Below are 20658 nucleotides of genomic sequence, written 5' to 3'. Positions count from 1 at the left end.
CTAGGTGACTTTTTCCAGGCTTGATTGACTGACCAAAATTATTCATAGATCACTTCTGCTTTTTAAGTATCACAGTTTATTTTCAAGTTGATTCCTTAGTGTTGTGAGGGGAGTTTGAAGTTTTGGGGAGCTTGCAGTTTTGAGGAAGGCAGCAGGGAGAAGAACTGATCAGGTAACCCAAGTAATTTTGGCTGTTGTCATCACTGAAATATTTGCTGATCTTATTGCCAAATAAATTACTACCTGTATTGCTTAAAGTAACTCCATACTGATGCAATAATATCATATATATAAAATTTGAATTATAACATCTACTCTATGGTTTACATCTGTGGTAAGAAATTGCTTAAAAGGAGTGTGCTATTGCAGTATTCACAAATAATACCTGCCTAAAATGTTGAGTCTCCTGTTGCTTTGTCCATGGAGTAGTCCATACTCCATGGTGATTAAAAATTCTAGACACTATAAATTGTTTTTATGAAGGGTATAGAAATTTGTATAGGCAGTAGAAACTAGCTGTTAAGGGATCAGGAGCAGAGGAATTAGGTAAGACCTTGGTACTGTTCCTGATTAAAAATCTCCAATGGTCAATGGAGAAAAATCTTTGTGAAGAACATTCTTCTAAGGCAAAACAAAAACCTGTAAATGGTGACATCTTAGATAATGAAGATTCTATGGAATTTGGAAGATCAAGTTTTGTCCTAATATCAGCTATTGAACAATTTCATTTAGGTTTTCCAAATGTTACATGGCGGTATGCTGTATCCAAAACTTGTTTCTGATATATCAATAGCATGAAGTGTCAACATTCATATTTAGTTTGAAGTGCCTGAAATTTGAAGTTATGTTAAAGCTTATTCTATTTTATACTGAAAGATCTTAAGCGGTTTATGTTTTTACACTGGTCTTTGTTATGATTGACTTGCAAACTATTAGTTGTTTGACACCTGAAAAAGAAATAAAATTAATACCAAAAAAATTGACAGGCTTCCTTTTACCTTGTGTTCTCAGGGTTTTGTCATATTTTGTTAAGCCTCTTCTGCATGTAATTTTTAAAATATATTTGTAGCTTTCCATATAGCACTGTATAAAGTTCCTGGTGTACATAATGTTTTCATCTGTTGTTGTTAATTTTTCCTTTAGATGGGTTGAGAAGCTGTGTCTTTTCACCTCCACCAAAAAAGGGGAGATAAAACGTACAGCAAAAAAACTTAAAATGTATAGCATGCATTTCTCTGGAGATAAATGTTCTCTGAACACAGATACATTTACCTCTGTTAGTATTGTTGACCTTTTTCCTCATTAAGCCTCTGTCACTTTTCAGACGGAGGTAGTGGTGGGGTGCATGTATGTGTATGTTCTTCGAGTTGGTAACTGAGTGCATGTGTAATTTTCAGAAAGTGATCTTGGAGTTGCAAGTGGATTAAGCAAAATTTATCCATGCAAAATGCTGGACAACTTTCTGTTTTAGTACAGTGTGCTAATACAAAGTGAGATGGGAGTCTTCCTGTCTTTATCCCTAGAAGAATAGACTGAAGAGTTAGAAATAAATTCATAGCTCCATGTTACTACAACTGAGACTTGGCAGCTTATTTTTTTCCACAGGCTGTTAAATTCATAAGCTTGAAAATATAAACCGACAGGGAATACTAGTGTTCTAGAAAAACTCTAAAAGCTGTACAAACTTTAGGTTCCATGTAGAGTGCTACACTGCTAGCACTGGATGAGCAGTAAAGTTGTCTAGTGTATTTGTTCATAGTCTAATTTGATATTTTTCTCTGTATGAAAAGAATGCCAGCTTAGTCCTTAGTGTTTTACTTGTGTTCTGCACTTAAAAAAAAAAGTTTTCCCTAGATTAACAGTTAACCTCTTTCTTGCTTTAAAGGTATCCTATATTTGAGAATCCCTATCCTTTGACTATACACGAGTCTCCAGTTACCTGTTGTGAATATTTTGCTGATTGTCCAGTGGATCTCATACCTGCACTCTATTCAGTTGGTGCTCGACAGAAACGTCAAGGTTACAGTAAGAAGGTACAACATCTACTACACACGTTAGTATTTTAAAATATTGGTAATCACAAGCTCTGAATAACAGGAGTGGCCATACTAAGACCAAAGCTTCGCCTGACTCAGCCTGCCTTTGACAATGGCTTATAGGAGGGGAGGATGGATGTATGTGGATAATGTCTGGGGAGGATCTGCAGTATCTGCAGTAATTTGCCTTAACTTTGCACTGTATGATATTTTCTTCCTCAGTGTATTTGTTAATCTTCCAGGAATGGCCTATCAGTGGAGGCAACTGGGGTGTGATCACTCAGAGCTATTCAGAGATAATTATTACAGGGTAAGTGATACCACAGTCTTAACTTTCTTAGCTTATTAAGTAGAAGTGTAAATTTTTTGTTTCTCTTTTAAAACATTGTTTTGTATGAGTGGTTTGAGTGATTAATAAAATTATGATCACCAGACATGTCCTTGGCATAATCTCCTTTACGTGTTACTGAGAAAGTAAAGCAGAATGTGGAAGGGAAGGTAGTAACAAAATGATAGCAGGTGTTTCACAGGTACTATTATTATTATTATTATTAATTTATTATTATTATTAGATGGTATTGTGATTACATGTGCTTGGCATCAAAGTATCTTGGATCAAAAAATCACCTTTTTTTTCTTTGATTTTTGCAAAATACCTGAGTGTCGTTTTAAAGCATTGTAGTCCATTAAGTAGTTATTGAGTTCAGTTCTCAAAGAGAAGCCATTTTTTTATCTCAAAAAGGACAAGCAAATACTTAAATCTGGTAATTTGGAGACTGATCTTTCTAATAGTACTGTAAGGAACATAAGTGAAATTTAATTTATAACTGTGCAGTGTATCACTGAAAGTGAGAGGACTACTAAAGTGGTTTTAGAACAGCCCATTAGCCCTAATTAGGATTACTGTTAGCTTGTACTACACATTGCAGAGACTTTCAGACAGTCGTGAAAAAATATGGTCATCTGATCCTCAAACTCAAGGCTAAATAAATAAGTTAGGTGACTCATTAACAGTGGGATACTGTATATTTAGGCATCTTCTTTATAAGTGCCGCTCGTAATGTAGGGCATCTTTCAAAAAACAGTGCATGGTAAGGTATGCCTCAGGATTTAAAATAGTAAATGAATATGTTACTGTAGGATCATCAGGACGTTAGCTTTTAAATGTTTTTCTAGTCTCTTCTGTCCAAAGTAATTGGAACACATGTTGATAAAATATCAGCTTTTAATAAATTGTGAAAATAAAGTGTTACTAAAAAGACTAATAAAAATAGAATGTTAACTGTGTGCTTTCCCATAGAAGTCAAGCACTCCAACTAATCATTTAATCATCTCATTATTTCTTTTATATTTCATAGGCATGCTGATGGATCAATCAAGTTTTGGGATGCATCAGCAAGTAAGTGTTTTCAGTAGAGATTTTTCCTGTGCAGTTTTAGATTTTTCCTCTTCAGTTAAAGGGTCAATTACATCTGATATTCTACACAACACACAGTGTAAAATGCAGCAAGAATTCAAAGTAGAAATGATTGCACAAAGTTAGTTGTTTGAATTGCTGTAATTGGAACTAACCTTACTCTTGGTACTTAAGAAGCTGTTTAAAGCAGTCTTGGAATCATCATCAGTTGTCTTTCAAAACTTGTGGAAAACTGGTGAGATTCCAAAAGGCAAAGGCGTGTGTGGTTGTGGGAGGGAACAGATGCAATGTATATGTTTAAAAGCTGGGAGGAGGACTGTTTGAAGTGTTACAGATCTTTAATTTCGGTTCAGAGTGGGAGTGGAACCTGGGAAAGAGGGGGGGGTAAGCCAAACCTGCTTGATTATATGCTTAAAAATTCTGTTCAGCACAGATGTGTCAGAAGGAAATTCTGTTAAAGATACTTAGTTTCTTTCTATAACAGAAAAATAAACCTATTAAGGAAGAAATTGCAAGTATCCTCTTTATTGATTCAAAAACTTTTGAGTCTTTCTAATATGACAATCTTACTGATGAACTAGGGAAATGTGATTCAGATAAAACCAATGAAATATGTAAGAGGAGAAAGGATGCTATAATTTAGGTTTTCCTAATGTTGTGATTAGTATTTATAGCAGTATTTTGGGCCATTGATCAGATAATATGCCTGTGAAGTTTGAAATCAGCATGAAGATAGTTGAAAGAAAATCTAACACAGAATTAAAATTCCAATTGAGAAGGATACAATTCAAGAATTAGCTATATGGTTAGATCAAAACTAATCTTTCTCTTTTGCTTTGTTCTAGTAACGCTGCAAGTACTCTATAAGCTAAAAACAGCCAAAGTATTTGAAAAATCACGGAATAAAGATGACAGGCCAAACACAGATATAGTAGATGAAGATCCATACGCTATTCAGATCATCTCATGGTGTCCAGAAAGTAGAATGCTGTGCATAGCTGGAGTTTCTGCACATGTCATTATTTATAGGTTCAGCAAGCAGGAAGTGACGACAGAAGTCATTCCGGTAAAGAATTATGACCATTTTTTAACTTTGCAGGATTTAGCTATAATAAGACTGTTCTAGCAATTTCTTAATTTTTTTTTGTCTTTAATTATATTAGTGAAATGGGCAAAAATAATTTACTCAAAACAGAAATCTAGGTTTTTGGAGAGAAAGTAACTAATTATGAAATTCAACAAAAGTAAATATTGCACATTGAGATACTGGTTTTCAGTGACTTTTTGCGGTTTTGGAGCCAATAATCATTCTTTGGTGTATCAAAACAAATAGTGGATTAAAACTTGGCTGTATCAAAGGTAAAATGTAACAGAAGTGAATGAGCTATGGAGTTGAAGAATTTCGAAGCATTTAGGGAGTTGGTCCCTTGAGTCCTCATAATTATCATCTGTCCTGTCAAAACTTCTGCAGTATGCAGAGCTAGAAGAGGAAAAAATGTGCCAAACATGCCCTGAAATCTGTCAAGAACTTTGCTGTGTCACTGTTTTATTCTGTATAAGATACAATGATTCTTTTGCAAGAGTAAGTTGAGAAGTTTCTTGTTAAATCAGAAACGCACACGTGCAAATTTATGTATTTGAATGTATTAGCTAAAACCTAACATTTAATTATAAAGTATTGCCTGTTCTAAGTGTTAATTGTAATGTAGTTGTTTTTTTTTCCTCTCACCTCCTTCCTCCAACACACACACACACCATCCCCTCCCTGTTCTGCTCGCTTGTAAGTCGTAGTTTAAGGACCTGAGATGTGGGGCTTTTTTTATGTGTGTTTTTTATGTGCAAGTACATTCCCTTCTTAGGGAATAAGTTTTTTTTCTAACCAATTTTTTTTACTCAGCCCCAATTACGGTAGTCTTCAGTACATTTCAATGTTTTAAAAATACTATATGGTTCTATGTTCTATAGTCAATGAGTTAAGTTCTATTTTGCAGATGATAATAAAACACTTGAAAACTTCCTTTACACTGCACTGCAGTTACTTATGATGTTGTTACAGATCCTGGAGAAGGAAATCTAAAGTCATTATGAGCGTACAAGTCTTTAAAATGTATGATCCAGTTCAACACAACACCAAACACTGAACTAAGTCACCATATGTACAGTATTACATCAGTAACAGTAGAAGTTTAGCTGTCTGTGTGGCTTTAGCTCTGTTTTACCATTCCTGAAGTACATAAACCAAGTCATCTTCATAACTGAGAATGTATGTCAGCAGAATGATAATTAAATGGGTCCAGTATTTAATTTCATTTGCTATTAAGAAGCAAACTTTTAAAAACTGGGAAATACATCAGACATTCAAGTTCTAGCAATCTTCAGATATTCAGTCTGTAATAGTATGACTATTTCTGAAAACTACGTGTGTTTTTGTTACACTGTTTATTAAACTGTTATCTTTCAAAAGATAGAAGAGTTCTGGATGTCACTTTTATCACTACTACCTTCAGTTGCATTTCATTGATTTCATAGTCAATGTTTTGAAAGGCAGACTTGACTGATATTTTTCTTTCCTTTAATTAACAGATGCTGGAAGTACGTCTCCTATATGAAATAAATGATGTTGAAACGCCAGATGGTGAGCAGGTGCCACCTGTACCAACTCCAGGCACAGGTTCCAATCCCCAATCCATTGTTCCCCAGTCTCATCCATCTACTAGTAGCAGTTCATCTGATGGACTTCGTGATAATGTCCCATGTTTAAAGTAAGTATATTCTTTTATACTTTCAGTGTGTCTGAAGCATTGCAAGAATATGTGAATTAGAGTATATCTACTTTGATATTGTTACAGATATGTCATTACTGGTGAAAATGTGTTATTTTGTAGAGCAAAGTTTTCCAAGTATCTGAAATTTGAACTCTGTTTTAAGAAATAGTTATTGCAATCCTATTTTTTTAAACTTCTTAAGCGGACTTAAAAAAAAAAAAACCTTGCTTTTGTATTTACCTTATTTTAGGAAAATTTGGCATAGATGTTAGTATAGCTGTAGATGATTGTGCCTTAGAGCAAACAGTTTTTAATAGCAGCAGTTCAGTCACTTTGATATCTTATTGTCCTTGAAATGAATAGGAAAATTAATGTTTTGTGGCTCTCCTTATCTTTAGACCAAGTATGTCTGAATATGTTTCACTTGTTAGTTTTGCAGAGCCTGAAGTTTTAGAAACAAATCAGAAGTGAAAATTCTTACAGATAGCTAGCTGAGTGCTAACTCTTTAGGCTTATAAATATATATCTTTGAAAATCCTCCAGGGGAACAACTTTGCATTTTGGAAACAGAATTAATTAAATGTCCCTTTTTCATGGATCTTCACTTTGCGTGATGCCTAATAGTGTAGGTCTTTGACAAGTTTTTTGATCTTTTTAAATTGTGAGTTTTTTTCTGTGAGCTTCTTTGTGTGAGTTTTTACCCATTTAGAGAAATTTGAGTTAAGAAAGTCTATCTTTTTTTACTCTCCTACAAGAGTGCATTATGTGACTTATGAGCCATTACTTTTTCTAACAGAATGTAAGAAATATGTAATATGTATCTAGAGATATAAAGCTAAGAATATACCTTGTTTTCTGAAGTTTAAGATCCCAGCTTGGATTTTAATTCTTTGAATGTATCCATCCAGAAAATAATTCTGATAGGGTTGCTTTATTTGGGTAAGAGTTTTCAAAATGTATTGATTATACTGAGTTGGAGAGGTGTATTTCTGAAGGAAACTCTTCTAAGTAGAAAAATTGAAAATAGAATAATAGAAAAGAAAATAGACTATTAATATATAAAATAGAAATTCTAATCCTATGTAAAATATTGTCAAACCAAAATATCCATTAGTGAGAATAAATGGGTAAAATAAGTGGAATTCAGGAAACAGGAGCTTGTTCTACGTAACTTTTTTCATGTAAAAAAAATGTATAAGTGTATTTGTCAGCATGAAAAAAAAGTCTTTACAGCAATTTCAATTCTCCCAGTCCTAGGTTCATTGCATACAATTGGTCTACCATTGCAATAATTGACTTGTTTTCATTTTGGTTTTGCCATATCATCAGCTTTTTATTTGCATTTATCTCAATATATTGTACTTCTGTTTCCCTTTTCATTGTGCTTATTCTACATAAACCTCTTACCCCCTTGTGTTCTCTAAATCAGAGTTCTTTTGGAAACTCTGAAAAAAAAATAGGTAACACCTTTTTTAGACACTGACTATACACCTGTATCTATTCAAGGAAATACAGCATAATAGCACTGTTATGCCTTGTTCTGAGGTTGGAAAAAAAGAAACATTTGTGATCATTGTTCAATTAGTTTTCAATTAGGTAGTGAATCAAAAGAAGTGAATTCCCATTTTCAATGTGGCTTTTTTTTCTGGTTGCTTTTATTTGCTTTTGATCATAGTTTTTACCATTTTCCAACATTTTAAAATCCAGCAGGGTGTAGAATTTAATGAATTTTGATCCCATTAGGAAAAAATTGAGACAATGGAGATGCCATGTTTTGTTTACTTTGCAGAGTTAAAAATTCTCCTCTCAAGCAGTCTCCAGGCTACCAAATTGAGCTTGTTATCCAGCTGGTGTGGGTGAGTGGAGAACCTCCTCAACAGATAACCAGCTTAGCCATCAACTCAGCATATGGCCTGTAAGTATATTCTACACAGTTCTTTCATTATTCCATCAAAGTGGTTTAAAACTATCCATTAAAATTGAGTCTTCTGTGTGTGTTCACGTGAGCTGCACAGCAACATAGAGGTAATCAGTTTCTTGTGATTCTGAGAGAATTCCTTTTGGGTCATGGCAGATACTGATGATGCTAACAGCAGAGGCAAATCAGCATCATTCTTTCTTATCTGGGACTGTACAGCCAAGAGTAAGTGTCACTTAAGACTCTGTGTCAGGTTGGCAAGGACACTGACAGTGGTCTGTTCTACTTGATACCATGTTTTTACAAGAGAACAATTAATCAATACTACGCTCTAAAATACAAATTTATAAGTAAGTGTAATCTGGGATAATTCCTAAAAATTAGGAAGTATTAAAAACCGAACTGCAAAAAATATTTGTGTGAAATGTTACCAGCATTTAATTAGCATTGTCTTTCCTTTAACTTCTCTTTTTCCAGAGTAGTTTTTGGAAACTGTAATGGTATTGCCATGGTTGATTACCTCCAGAAGACCGTGCTCTTGAATCTAGGCACTATTGAACTGTATGGCTCCAATGATCCCTACCGCAGGGAGCCACGATCTCCCCGGAAAACTCGGCAACCATCTGGAGGTGAGTAACCCAAAACATATTTTAAGCTCAGAAGAAAGGCACGATTGGTCATCTAGTCTTAGTGTGTATTCTTTGAATATAAACATTCTTCTCTGTGGTTTTCTTTCTTCTTGATCTGTTGCTAATGTCACTATTGCAGCTTTGTTAATTCATCTTTCCTTAAAAATTATTGCTTAGTGGAATCTACTGATGCTTCATACCATTACTTGTTTTTCAGTGTAATGTTTATTTTAAGAAAAAATATAAATTTACAATGGATTTATGCAGTTTACAAGAATTTACACAGCATGTGGAAGTATCCTGATATTTCTGATAAAACTAGTACCCATATCACATATTTGTATAAATTCATTAATGTTTGCAGATAGCCTGAGTGTTTGCTGGGATCTTTTGGCTTCCTATTTTAAAATTTGACTAAAAATGTCCCTGATGAGCTAAATCATGTTATTTTGTTAATACTGTTATGTTATGCTTGAAAGGAAACCTTTGAAATGAACAAAATAAACTTCTACATACAAACTGGTAAAATAAATCTCTTTGAAATAGAAATAAAGGACTTTGATTTTAAAATATGCTGAAGATTGTTCTTTTTCAGCTAATATGAAAGTGACTTTTCAAAATGCAAAGCTTTTTGTAACCAAAAGGAAAATTTAGTATTTTAAAATTTTCTTCTCCTTGATGTATCATGGATAGTCCTAAGTTATTTCAGAAAACAGCAAAAGACATAATAATAAACTGTTCAAAAAAACCCTTTCTCATGATTGAGTGTTAATTTCTTTCAGAGATCCAGAGTAAAGTCCTTGTAAGTTCTTCAGGTAAAATTTTATTCAAATTGAAATGGATGTTTTAGGAGGTGTTTTAGTAAATGGATGGTTTGAAAAAGATCCAGTTAACACTAGTCAGCTTATTTCAGCTGAAGAATTGGATCTAAAAATCATTCATATAGAGCAGAACATACACAGTCGGTACCCTGTCAGATAAAATATTTTCTTGTGTGATATAAACTGTTAGAGAAAGAAATAGCTTTACTGTTTGACTGTGTTAATTTGTCCTGGGAGTAAAGGGTTTAAAATTCTGCCTCATGCATATAGATTATAAACTGCCTTTTGGAGCTTTAAACATCACTTGCCTTTGTTTTCTTAACAGTTGTTTTTTTTTATCCAATAAATTGGATTCACATAACTCTGTGTTTCAACTGTGTCTCTAAGATGAAAGTCCGTTTTGCTCATTAATATAGCTGTTAGATGAAGTCATATTTTTTTCATCTTATCTTCTGATACTAACAATCTGCATGGCAATGGCATTTTAATAACCTTGTTGTACAAGTTACTTGGCTGGCTTTTCTGTCTCAAATGTACTGTTAGTGTCTCCGTCTTTCCTTTTCTTATTGCTTCATGAAGGTATGCTGACTGTGGCTTCTTGCATGTGCGGCCTTTCTAACTTATATTCAGAGTCTGTGAAAAAGCTTCGCACCTCTTATATAAGTAAGTCATCTCATGGCATTCAAATATTGTTTGAGCATCTGAACTTGATTTTTTTTGTTTTCTTCACTCACCATTATTATTTTCTTTAGTTCTATTTAAGTAATTGTTGTACTTATAAAAACTGATTTCAATCTGTCCTGCATCCATTGTATTTCTTGTTCATGATATGTTTAAAAGAAATTTAAAGGAAAAAAGCAACTATAGTAGTCTCTGTATTTTGTGTTTTTAAATAAATAAATCTCAAAATCAAAAGGAGATCCTATCTCAAAATTTGCTGATGTTTATACAGCTAAGATCTTACTCGCAAATGTAGTTTTATTTTACTAGCAGCTTTCCTTGCTGGGTTCCCTTTCTGGTAGAAAAAGGTATAGAGTATTTGGAGCAATGATAAGAATAAACATTGTGATTGCAGAGAGATTCTTCTTCTAAAAGTGAAAAGTTACTTTTAAAAAAATGTTGTTTATAGGGATTAAGAGGTGTTTGTGAACAGTCCTGTTCAGTTCCCAAGCAGTTTTGAAGTTCAGGTATCTGTATGAGGAAGATAAGCCATCAGAACCATGAATTACCTGAGAGAGTCTGGCTTACAGCATCATTCACAGCATCCAAGAATCTGGAGAATGTAAAGCTTATTTTTTAAAAGCATAGCATTGTTCCTTTTCTTAGGATGCCAATTTTCTGCAGCCCTGAGGCAGAGGTAGATAATCTCAGCCTTTTTTTAAATGAAGTAGAGCAAATTAAGCTACTGTATAAATGGAATTTATAAAGGAAAACAACAAATGAACAAAACTGCAAAACAAACTTGAAATTGTGGTCCAAGTCTTAGTTCTGCTATTTCTTTTCTCCCAACAAGAAAAAAGAACTACATCTCAGAGGATAGTCTCAATTGCCAAATACTGCTTTCTCTATAGCATTTCCTCCTCTACTGCCATGGCAGAAAGGGAGCTAGGCATAAAAGAAATGCCTCCACCTTAAGATGATACAGAACTGAAAACCAGGATCTGATGCTGATTGATGATTGTTTTGAAAAAAAGAAAAAGATGGGTAGAAATTCCAAAACTAGTAAATATTGTAAAGCTGAATTTACTTGGACTATTTTATTTAGGAATAAGTTTAAACAAGTTTTGTACCCAAGTTAATTTCATAACCATGTAATTCTCTTTCTGTTTACCATCCTGACAGTATCTGGATTAACTGAGCTACAGTCATTTTAAAAATTGAAAATAATTTCTTTAATTAATCATTTAATGTTTCTCGTTATTTGTAGTTCTTTCAGTGTATGTGTTGCCCAGACTTCAATAACTGCTTCAATAATTTTCCACAAATAATGAGTCTGCTACATTTAAGTACTACCCTTTGATTTATTTATAGGATTGGAACTATATAAGATAGAACACTTCTGGATTTTGCATTCTCCCTTTCTTGGGCATTCACTATCTGCATTTAGTGTTTACAAAAATGCAAGGAGCTTATGCTTCCTTGTTTTTGCTTTGAAAGATGTGCCTTCATTGAATCTCTATCTTGAAAACATTTCTATTTTAATACTTCAAAATTATTTTTATCTATGAATAAGATATTTTCAATGGCTATACAACTAATAATCTTCAGGGAGTACTAGTACTTAATATTTAAATCTTCCTAGAAAAAGTGGTTTTCTATCTAATGTGATTGGTTTAGAAGATTCCTATTCTTTGAGATAACAACAGTGTATTTAAGGAAAAAAATCTTATTAGCTTACATATGCATTCAGGCAGCCTGCAACAGAGCAGCATATTGCTATGGTACATGGTACATGTACATGGTACATGGTGCATTCAACCATGTCCAGAAAAGGCAGGAAGGATTGGTCCTTCTTCGTTAAAAACCTGGGTGTACTGTATTTTTCAGCATAAAGTATCAATTCAATAGATTATCAGTATCTGCCAACGTACTTAAGATTTAGTAAATGGTATGTCCTTAATCAAACAATTAAAAATTTACAAAAGCATCTTTTAAAAAATTTCATAGAATAAGAGTTACGTATCTTCTAAAATATGAATGGAAACGCGAGCTTTTTTCCCTTCTCTTGTGTTGCAAGAATATGATGTATTTCTCTGTCATCTTATTTTTTCTACTCAGAAAAGAAATTCAGATTCCCGTCTTAAAGCAGCATCTATTTAGAGACAAGGCTCTCTACACTAGCTAGACTGTAAAATGTCATTTCAGGCTAGCTCTACAGATAGAAGCTCCCAGTTGAGATCGTGTTTTGGAATTTATCAGTGATTCATACCAGGTATACTACTCACATGTTTTGGGTGGCAATTTTTAGTTTGTGAAGCATGCAGTATATGTGTTTTGTTAAGGCCTACCAGACAGTGTCATCAGGTGCTTGTCAAGGTTAAAAACAAAATCAACGCTTGCCTTCAGAGTCTAATAGTGAGGGGGGAGGGTGTAGAAAATCAACTTTGGCCATGTGCCCAAAGACATGAAATGTGTAAGTGAAAGGTTATACTGCGATGACAACTACACATGATGGGAGGCTTACACTGTTAGGCGACCTTTGCTTGATATTCTCTTCGCTAAATAAGACAGGAGTCATTAAATCAGTACTGATAAAAAAAATGAGACAGGTCATAATTTCATGATGAAACACCAAGATTTATATAGCTGTTATTTTTTCCTTCTCAGTTCCATAAGTTCACACAGAACATGAATCATAACTCTTTTTTTTTGCAAATTACTGTTGGTGAGAGTTACAAGATTTTATGTGACTTTTTGATTAGTGCAATTTAGAACAAGTCTTTAAAAGTTAGGATTTCTTTGTTCTACCAGAGACAGTTCAAGTTTCTGACAAAACTGAAGCAGTTCTTACATGCATGTGACTTTTAAAAATTTTTACTTTACATCAAAAAGCTTTTTGACAGTAATCTATGAGTGATTCAAAAAGTGGGGTTGAGACAAATTGGAAGAAAATATATGCCCAGAACTCTTCTGGAGTTGCTTGGTCATGTTTTTTTTCCCTTCCTCTTTCATGCACTATTTGAATTTTTAACTTTAATGTCATGAGACCAACATCAGCTGTGACTGACATCAGCCAAGGCTGAAACTGTATCAGAAAGTTTGATCATTGGGCTTGGGGATTTTTTTTTGACCCTGTTCTTCAGCTTGTTTTTAATTCTAACTTTTAGATCTTATCAAGTTAGTTTTAGTTATAATTTTTAATTTTTAATAATTTTTTCTATTTTCCAGTCAAGTTCTAAGTACGTCTGTGATGTGTCTGCTTAAAGCTTGTGCAAAAAACTGACTAAGTCTCATGAAACTTTATATGTCAGTTAATTGCAGCTGTAATTCTGTGGAGTTTTTAATGCAGCATGGTAATGATGTCTTTAATGACATTATTTGATTTTTGGTAATTTGGAGAGTTTTCAATTTTCTTGCTTCTGGAGTTTGCAGAGGTAAACTAAAAGCTTATTAGAAGGTCACTTGTACATATATTGGTGTTGTAGAAGGATATAGTTTTTGTATTTCTGAAACAGAAAGTCTTGGATCAATTTTCTTTTGTAATTCATAGCAATTTGCATGGATGCTATAAACCTGAAACTAGATAATTTTTTCCAGAAGAGTTGTCTTGCTGCCAGTGCTTCTATCAGGATACCTAGGGTTTTAAAATTAATAGCAAGTTTCTTCAGCTTGGTCATGGGCAGAGCCTCCTAGTTCACAAACTTAGATCATTCTTGTTATACTCTGCTTGGTTTAATTACTAATAAAATCATAGCTAAAATTACTTTTAATCTATTCGTGTTCCTTTCTCTCCTTAGTAATAGCAGTAATGGCTATGAACAGATATCCAAGATTTACATGCCATAATCATTAGCATAATGCACACTTATTCATATTATTAATTAAGATGTATATTAATCAAATTATAGCCTTGAGAGTTCCTACAAAGAATTCAAGTGTGCAGGTGTCTTCATTCTTGGCTAAAGATTATTGCTGTCAATTAATGAATTTTCATAGGGGAACTAGTACAATAAGTTAAACTCTTCCTTTGAAGGTAAAGAATTAATTTTTATTGGAAAAGAGGAAATTGTGTTCCTGAACTGCATGTGTGAATTTTAGTTTGGCTCCTGAGGGGGCAACTACTTCTAAGAGCACAATATGGGTTTATCCTCCAGCACAGCTATCATCTGAAACTTGTATTGCTTGTTGTGAAAGCAACTTTAGGATTTTTCAAAAATCTTTTTACACAATCCTGTCTAGGTCAAAACATTTAGTCTCCCATGCCTGTTTAAAACTCTGATGTAAAGCTCTGATTATCCCATAGTGTTCATTGATTTACTGACAGATGACTAAATTAATTGCTCTTTTCTTTCTCCTGTGTAGTAGAAGGATCTCACTTCCACCTGGAATTTCATTTGACATTTTAAAATTTAAATTGGTTCCAGGACTGTTAAATGTAAGGTTAACAAAGCCTTAAGGTCATTTGACAATTCTAGTCATTGAGTTTTGGGGTTTAAACTATTCATGCTCTTAGTAATCTTAAAAGAGACTATTTTGGATAAATGGAACTGTTAATGTAACATACTTTCAATATGTTCCACATTGATATGTTATTTCAGGAGAACCTTTTTCCCTTTAAACTACTACTAGTTTAATGTTTGGAAATTTTAAAGCTTTGATGGAGTAGAGCTGTTGTATTTTTTGTTTGTTAACAGATATGTACAGATGCACTTGTGAATGTGTAGTGTGCAGTTGTATAGACAGGCTTTCCATGTGATACCTTTCTTGCTTTAGCCATTACCATTGCCACTCAAACTTTTTGAGTATTGGAAATATTTGTGTGCATGCAAAACTCTGTAATTTTAGCAAATATTTCTTAGCTATTACTCTTCAGTTTTACATGCTTGTTTGCATTAGTATCACATAATGAAATTTCTGAAGGAAAGCTTCATTATATAAACTTGAAGATGCATTACTAACCTTAAAATATCCACAAAATGCGCTTCTCTTAGTTGTGGGCAGTCCTGACAGCAATTTCTTGTCAAAAAGAAAAATTTCTTGTATACTTTTAATTTATGTAATGGAATAATATTCAGGACCATTTTGAGGCAGCTTCCATCTTTTGCATCTGATTGAGCATGACTAGGTTTTATTTCCTTCACTGGAATGAAAGGAATTAGCTTTCAGATGTTAACGTACTGCAGTTTTTCAAATTGATCAGATTTGATGATGTAAGAAATTTAGTGAAACTCCTCTATGCAAGGGAGAACACCTATCTAAACATCCTAAGACCTGAATTCTGTAAGTGATACCAATAAGGAGTTTTTCTGGAAAATTAACTTGGCAATCAATACAAATTGGCAAATACAAGGCATATCACTGCAACAGTGCAAAAATAGTTTGAAAAAAGGCACTGTAGTTTCACATGTAATGTGCTTGTAATCTTCAAGATCCTATTTTATATGATTTTCTTTTGCAATTACATTTTTAATTTAACTCTGATATTTTTTCAAAAGAAATTATGTCTAGGCTTAATATATACCTGTAGCATGTAAATAATTAACTGTTCTGACGAGTTTGTCTAGCTGAAAGTATAGTGGTTTTCACTGAAATTTATTGAGTATATTTTGCAAAGAAAGCTTTAGTAGTATGAAGCGACTCTACAGTTACTGTAGGTAATGTCAAAAAAAGTAGTATGTAACAGAAATTCTATCACAACTGCCTTGTTTGTCTCTAATAAGAAATGAAGTTCCTGACTGCAGTAGAAGTAAAAATGAAATGGGAACTGTATTTATAATACACTGGTTTTGTGTTTCAGCAGGTCTTTGTGATATAAATGAAGGTACAGTGGTGCCAGAAGACCGCTGCAAGTCACCCACGTCAGGTAATCATAACTTTCCCTGATCTTCAGCTTCTTATTTTCCCAGAAGATGACATGCATGAGGTTAACTTACTAATTAAGTAATTATATAAAACCTGTTGTCCTCTCACAAACTGGTTGAACTGTCATAAATTTTGCCATCTTGCACAACTGCATTTTTAAAACAAGGCTGACTTAAGAGATGCAATAGGAATATGTCAAAAAGATGATTGAAGAGAGAATAGACTGAAATATTTATGCCTCAGGGAATATACTGCACAATGGAATTTTGAAGCATTGACAAGAGATGCACAGATTCCTGTAATCGTTCATGTGATTGTATTTCGTATTCCTCAAAAGTAGTAGAGGTTATTTCTGAGCAAGTTTACTTCTGCTTCCTTATAAGTGGCAAATTACTATTTTTTCTGTGGAATCAGAGGTCTTCAGACAGCAGCATCCTAAGAAAGTAGGAGTTCCCTACTTAATATTCCTCCTCTTTCACCCCTTTTTTTCTTTTTTTTTTTAGTTTTCCAGTTGCTACTCCTGTATGTGAATATTTTAAATGAAACTTTCAAGATTTATTATTTTCATATTGGCTAGTTGAGGCTATAACCATGTAAATACTTAATAATGCATGTCAATGTAAGGAGTGAATAGTTTTTGTAGTAGCTAAAACTTGTCACTTATCTTTACTTATTGCTCTGAGAACTTCTAAAGATGTCATTTTGTTTCATTCAAAACTACTCAAGGTTAAAGGACTCAACTGCAGATTTAAATGAAGCACGTATGTAGTGTAAAATGCTAATTAAGATGGGATTCTAAAGATAGGTTCCTTTTCTACTGTAGCATGTATCTTTCAAAGCCAAATTGAAAGCATAACTAACCAAAACCTTGTGTTTGTAGCACAATGTTTTGTGCTACAAACACAATGTAGAAATTGTGTTTGCAGAAATTTTACATTAGAAAAATGTAAATTTTTCTAAAGTAAAAATTAGTAGAATTTTTAACATAAATTCTACTAATTTATGTTAGTAGAAATTTTAACACAAATTTTGATTTCTGATTTGACAATTGTCTTTTGATGTTCCTTTTAAATTGTGCAAAACACTTGTCTAGATCAATCATTGTCATTTTCATTTTTGCTAGCTCTTTCTTAGAGTAAATTTGATTTATTTATAATTAAAGCAAAACCTAGCTGTGAGTTTTAATTAAAAGTCTTACCCGAAGATGTGATTTCATGACAAATCCGTGTTGCTAAGTATTGGTGTGCTGGAGTCATCAACTTCAGTATAGTTTATAATGAAAGCTTTTTTATGGTGTTGAGAATAAAGTGCATGTTTCCTATTTCATTTTTACATACTGACACCAATGCCTGTAAACAGTTTGCTATGCATTACTGCAGTTGCAGTAAATCCTTTGTCTGTCAAGGTTGAGCATAGTTATCAATTCACTATGGTATTTGATTTGGACCCACTTAAAACGTCTGGACTAAATATAGGTTCTGAAACACTGCTATAAAATGTCTGCAATTAACAGCTAATGAATCGTAACCTTTAATGTGTATAATTTTTTCCCCCCTGCTCCAGAATCACCCAAATGTTAGCCCAAACAACTCCTAACTTATGCCACTTAAAACACTGTGTAGTTTAAACAAGAGCATTCTTCATAACTGGGTGTTGAAGTGGAGTAAAACTCAATTCACCACTTCCACAACAGTGCAATGAAGGCAACTCCAAAGATGAAAATTAAGGTTTATGGAAAACTCCTAAATTTAACGATTGGCTTCCCCTACCTTCCCCCTGCCTGTTTGAGTTGAGTCTGAGCTGAAGAAGATTAAAAAAATAATACCTAAAGTATCAAAAATAGTGAATGGACAAAAGATAGAGGGGGAATGTAACCCTTGCATTCTCCTGTAAAATAGAAACTTCTAGTAGCGAGGCTGGACTGTACCTTGCTTCCCATGATTCTGCCCTCTGCTCTCAGTGTATGAGATCAAGCTTGTGGTAGACTTCTCAACTTTTGCTTTGAAAAAGATCTTGGATGCACCACCCTGGTATGGAAGTAATTTGTTGATGTTTGTGAAGAGAGAAGAACTAATTCCTTAGGTTTGGTTTGAGTTTTATACATTTTCTGGGCAAAAGCACAAGACTGAAAACAAGCTTGAAAGTGGCATTTAGCTCTCAGAGGTAAGAGGGGACCTTTTTTAGAAATTTGCTGCAGAATATTGGCAAGCTTGAGAAGAAGGATGGAGGCTAAATTTAAGGAAACTTTTTTGCAGTCTAGAGGCTTTCTAGTTAAGAGGAAAATACACAAACACAAAATGTTTGTGTGTTACTAGCTCTAAGATTAGAGGGATGGGATTGGCAATTGAATGCCATATTGGTGTTCATTGTTACAATGTGTTCTGTAAAAGAGATCAGTCACTGTTTGGACTGAAGTCTGCAATTGCTCAAATCCACCTTTCCATGTCCACGTAAAGCAAAGTGGAAGGTAACTTCCATTAGACTTCCTCCAGTGGGTGGTTATATAGATGAGAAGATTGGAAGGGACTGCCTGCCTATGCAAGTTAGGAGAATATCCTACAGTTTCACTAACACAGAACTATAGAAATACTGTGAAAATGCAGGAGGAATAGTCCTACCTCCTGCATTTTCTATAGATGCCAAGCAGTAATAGGCTTAGACTCTGGGAGCATTTATCTGACCTAAAAGACTGTGTAGCATTTAAACTATCAAGTTTTTGTCTTCAGAAGTGCTAAAATGCTTGTGTTCTATTCTGGTTTTACACTTCCACAATATAAAATCCAATTAAATTTTAAAATTTTTTAGATTAATTATTTTAATTTCCTGGCAATGTTTTAATTTCATGACAGTGGTAAGCCTGAAGTTGTGGTCTATTGCTAAGATCAGTTTTTCAGGGTTGGGATACAGAAAAATCCAGGTGGCACTATCGGCTCAGAGTTGTCTGCAGAGTAGTTGAAGAACTGTGGTCCAATAATAATTTACTGCATTGGGGAAAAAAAAAAAAAACCAAACAGATTTATAAGACTTGTGTTTACTGTTACAGCTGTGTTTTGTGAATCATAACTTAGGCTAATCTCTGTTCATAATTTAGGCTAATCTCGTGTCTGGAGCAATGATTAGTGGAGCCATTTAGTTATTCAGTGTAAACATTTGTTCAATGAGGGCATTATTTCTAGCAGTAAACTCACTGTGGCTAATTCCAGTATGCCAGAACTGTGTCATGCCAAAGTAATTTGTACTTTATAATATCTAATACAGCTACAGAGAATACGAATATCAGTATTTGATATTTTCTTTGTATCTTTGTTAAACTCAGATCCTGTATATAATTTTGTATAATATATGTATACATATATTGTGTGATATATGTATATTTTAAGTGTATACATTGATTTTTGTGTCAAAGATATAGCCCCTTCATTCATGTCAAATGTATATCCATTTCATTCTGTCTCCACTTGTAGGTTCTGGTTCACCTAACAATTCTGATGATGAACAAAAAATGAATAATTTTATAGAAAAGGGTACAGTATTTTTCTTTTCTTTAGTCTTATTTTTTCTTTAGTTCACCTTTTGATACACTTAGATTGATTTTTTTTTTTTATTATAATATTATTTACAGTGAAGACCAAAAGCAGAAAGTTTTCCAAGATGGTAACCAATGACATAGGTAGGAGCTAGAAAAAATCTACTCTTTCTAATTCAGTGCCTTATTCTATGCAGCACTAACCCAGCAGCAAAAAATTAGGCAAAATAACAATCAAATTTGAAAGCATTCTGTTATTAATTCTTTCATTCTTTATGCTAATTGGTAATTCTATGGACTGCTTCTGTATTAAATACACTGAGCACAATAATATAAAAAAAATCAAGGATATCGGTGATTTAAATTCTCTGATTTTGCAGTTGCACTTCTCTGTTTTTCTGGATGGGTAAAATTCTGATACATAGTAAGAGTTCAGTCTATGCAAGTCACAACATGATTCCGCTACTTTTGCGAACGTGCGCTGGTTTTGGGAACATATGGCTGATGCCATTTCTTTTTTATATGTTGTATTCATAGCCAAATGGTCAGATTTTCGCTATGGTCAGGAATGAGGCACTATCATGGTTGCATTCATTCATTTGGAAGAGGACTGGCTTGTACATATATAAGTATTCCCTACTGCTGCTCCAGAACTCTCTTTACTTTCCTGCATCCAACAGTGATACAATACCCTACCAGCTCTAGACTTGTGTCTTAATTTGGCAACAAAATTGCCTTGGGATATGTTGTAAGCAGTTAGATTGAACCCTTTCATGGCTAAAATGAAAATAACTCTGCTTCTGACAACTGGCTCATTAAATAAATGAAAGCAAGAGGCTGTATGATTTAGCTTTGGGAAAGGGACTCTTCTTCCTTAACTGGGATATGGTTACTTTGATTGCAGAATCACTTTGCTAATGTTCTTTTTGTTTTCATTTAGCAAATCAGTATATCATTGTAGGATAATTTCATTTTATCTCTTCAGTCAGTTTAGGTTGAAATTATAGTAAAACTGGTTGCTAAG

General features: G+C 33.6%; 1 protein-coding gene across 6 annotated transcripts in view; it reads left to right on the top strand.

The window, feature by feature from the left end:
• The window catches only part of STXBP5 (syntaxin binding protein 5), a 107012-nt gene that overhangs the window by 62577 nt on the left and 23777 nt on the right, over positions 1-20658 (top strand). For 2 of the 6 annotated variants that reach the window (XM_053937933.1, XM_053937931.1), the window contains exons 12-21: positions 1886-2033; positions 2279-2346; positions 3395-3435; positions 4299-4519; positions 6037-6215; positions 8008-8133; positions 8614-8765; positions 16044-16109; positions 19573-19632; positions 19731-19778. In XM_053937933.1, coding sequence (XP_053793908.1) covers positions 1886-2033; positions 2279-2346; positions 3395-3435; positions 4299-4519; positions 6037-6215; positions 8008-8133; positions 8614-8765; positions 16044-16109; positions 19573-19632; positions 19731-19778 — 1109 coding nt within the window. Of the gene's footprint in view, positions 1-1885; positions 2034-2278; positions 2347-3394; positions 3436-4298; positions 4520-6036; positions 6216-8007; positions 8134-8613; positions 8766-10165; positions 10250-16043; positions 16110-19572; positions 19633-19730; positions 19779-20658 lie in introns of all 6 variants that reach the window. The other 4 variants (XM_053937934.1, XM_053937935.1, XM_053937936.1 and 1 more) reach the window with 3 other exon arrangements.

The sequence above is a fragment of the Vidua chalybeata genome, chromosome 3, assembly GCF_026979565.1.
Source record: "Vidua chalybeata isolate OUT-0048 chromosome 3, bVidCha1 merged haplotype, whole genome shotgun sequence".
Classification (NCBI taxonomy): domain Eukaryota; kingdom Metazoa; phylum Chordata; class Aves; order Passeriformes; family Viduidae; genus Vidua; species Vidua chalybeata.
Note: the sequence above shows the minus strand (reverse complement) of the source record. Positions and strands in the feature narration are given on the sequence as shown.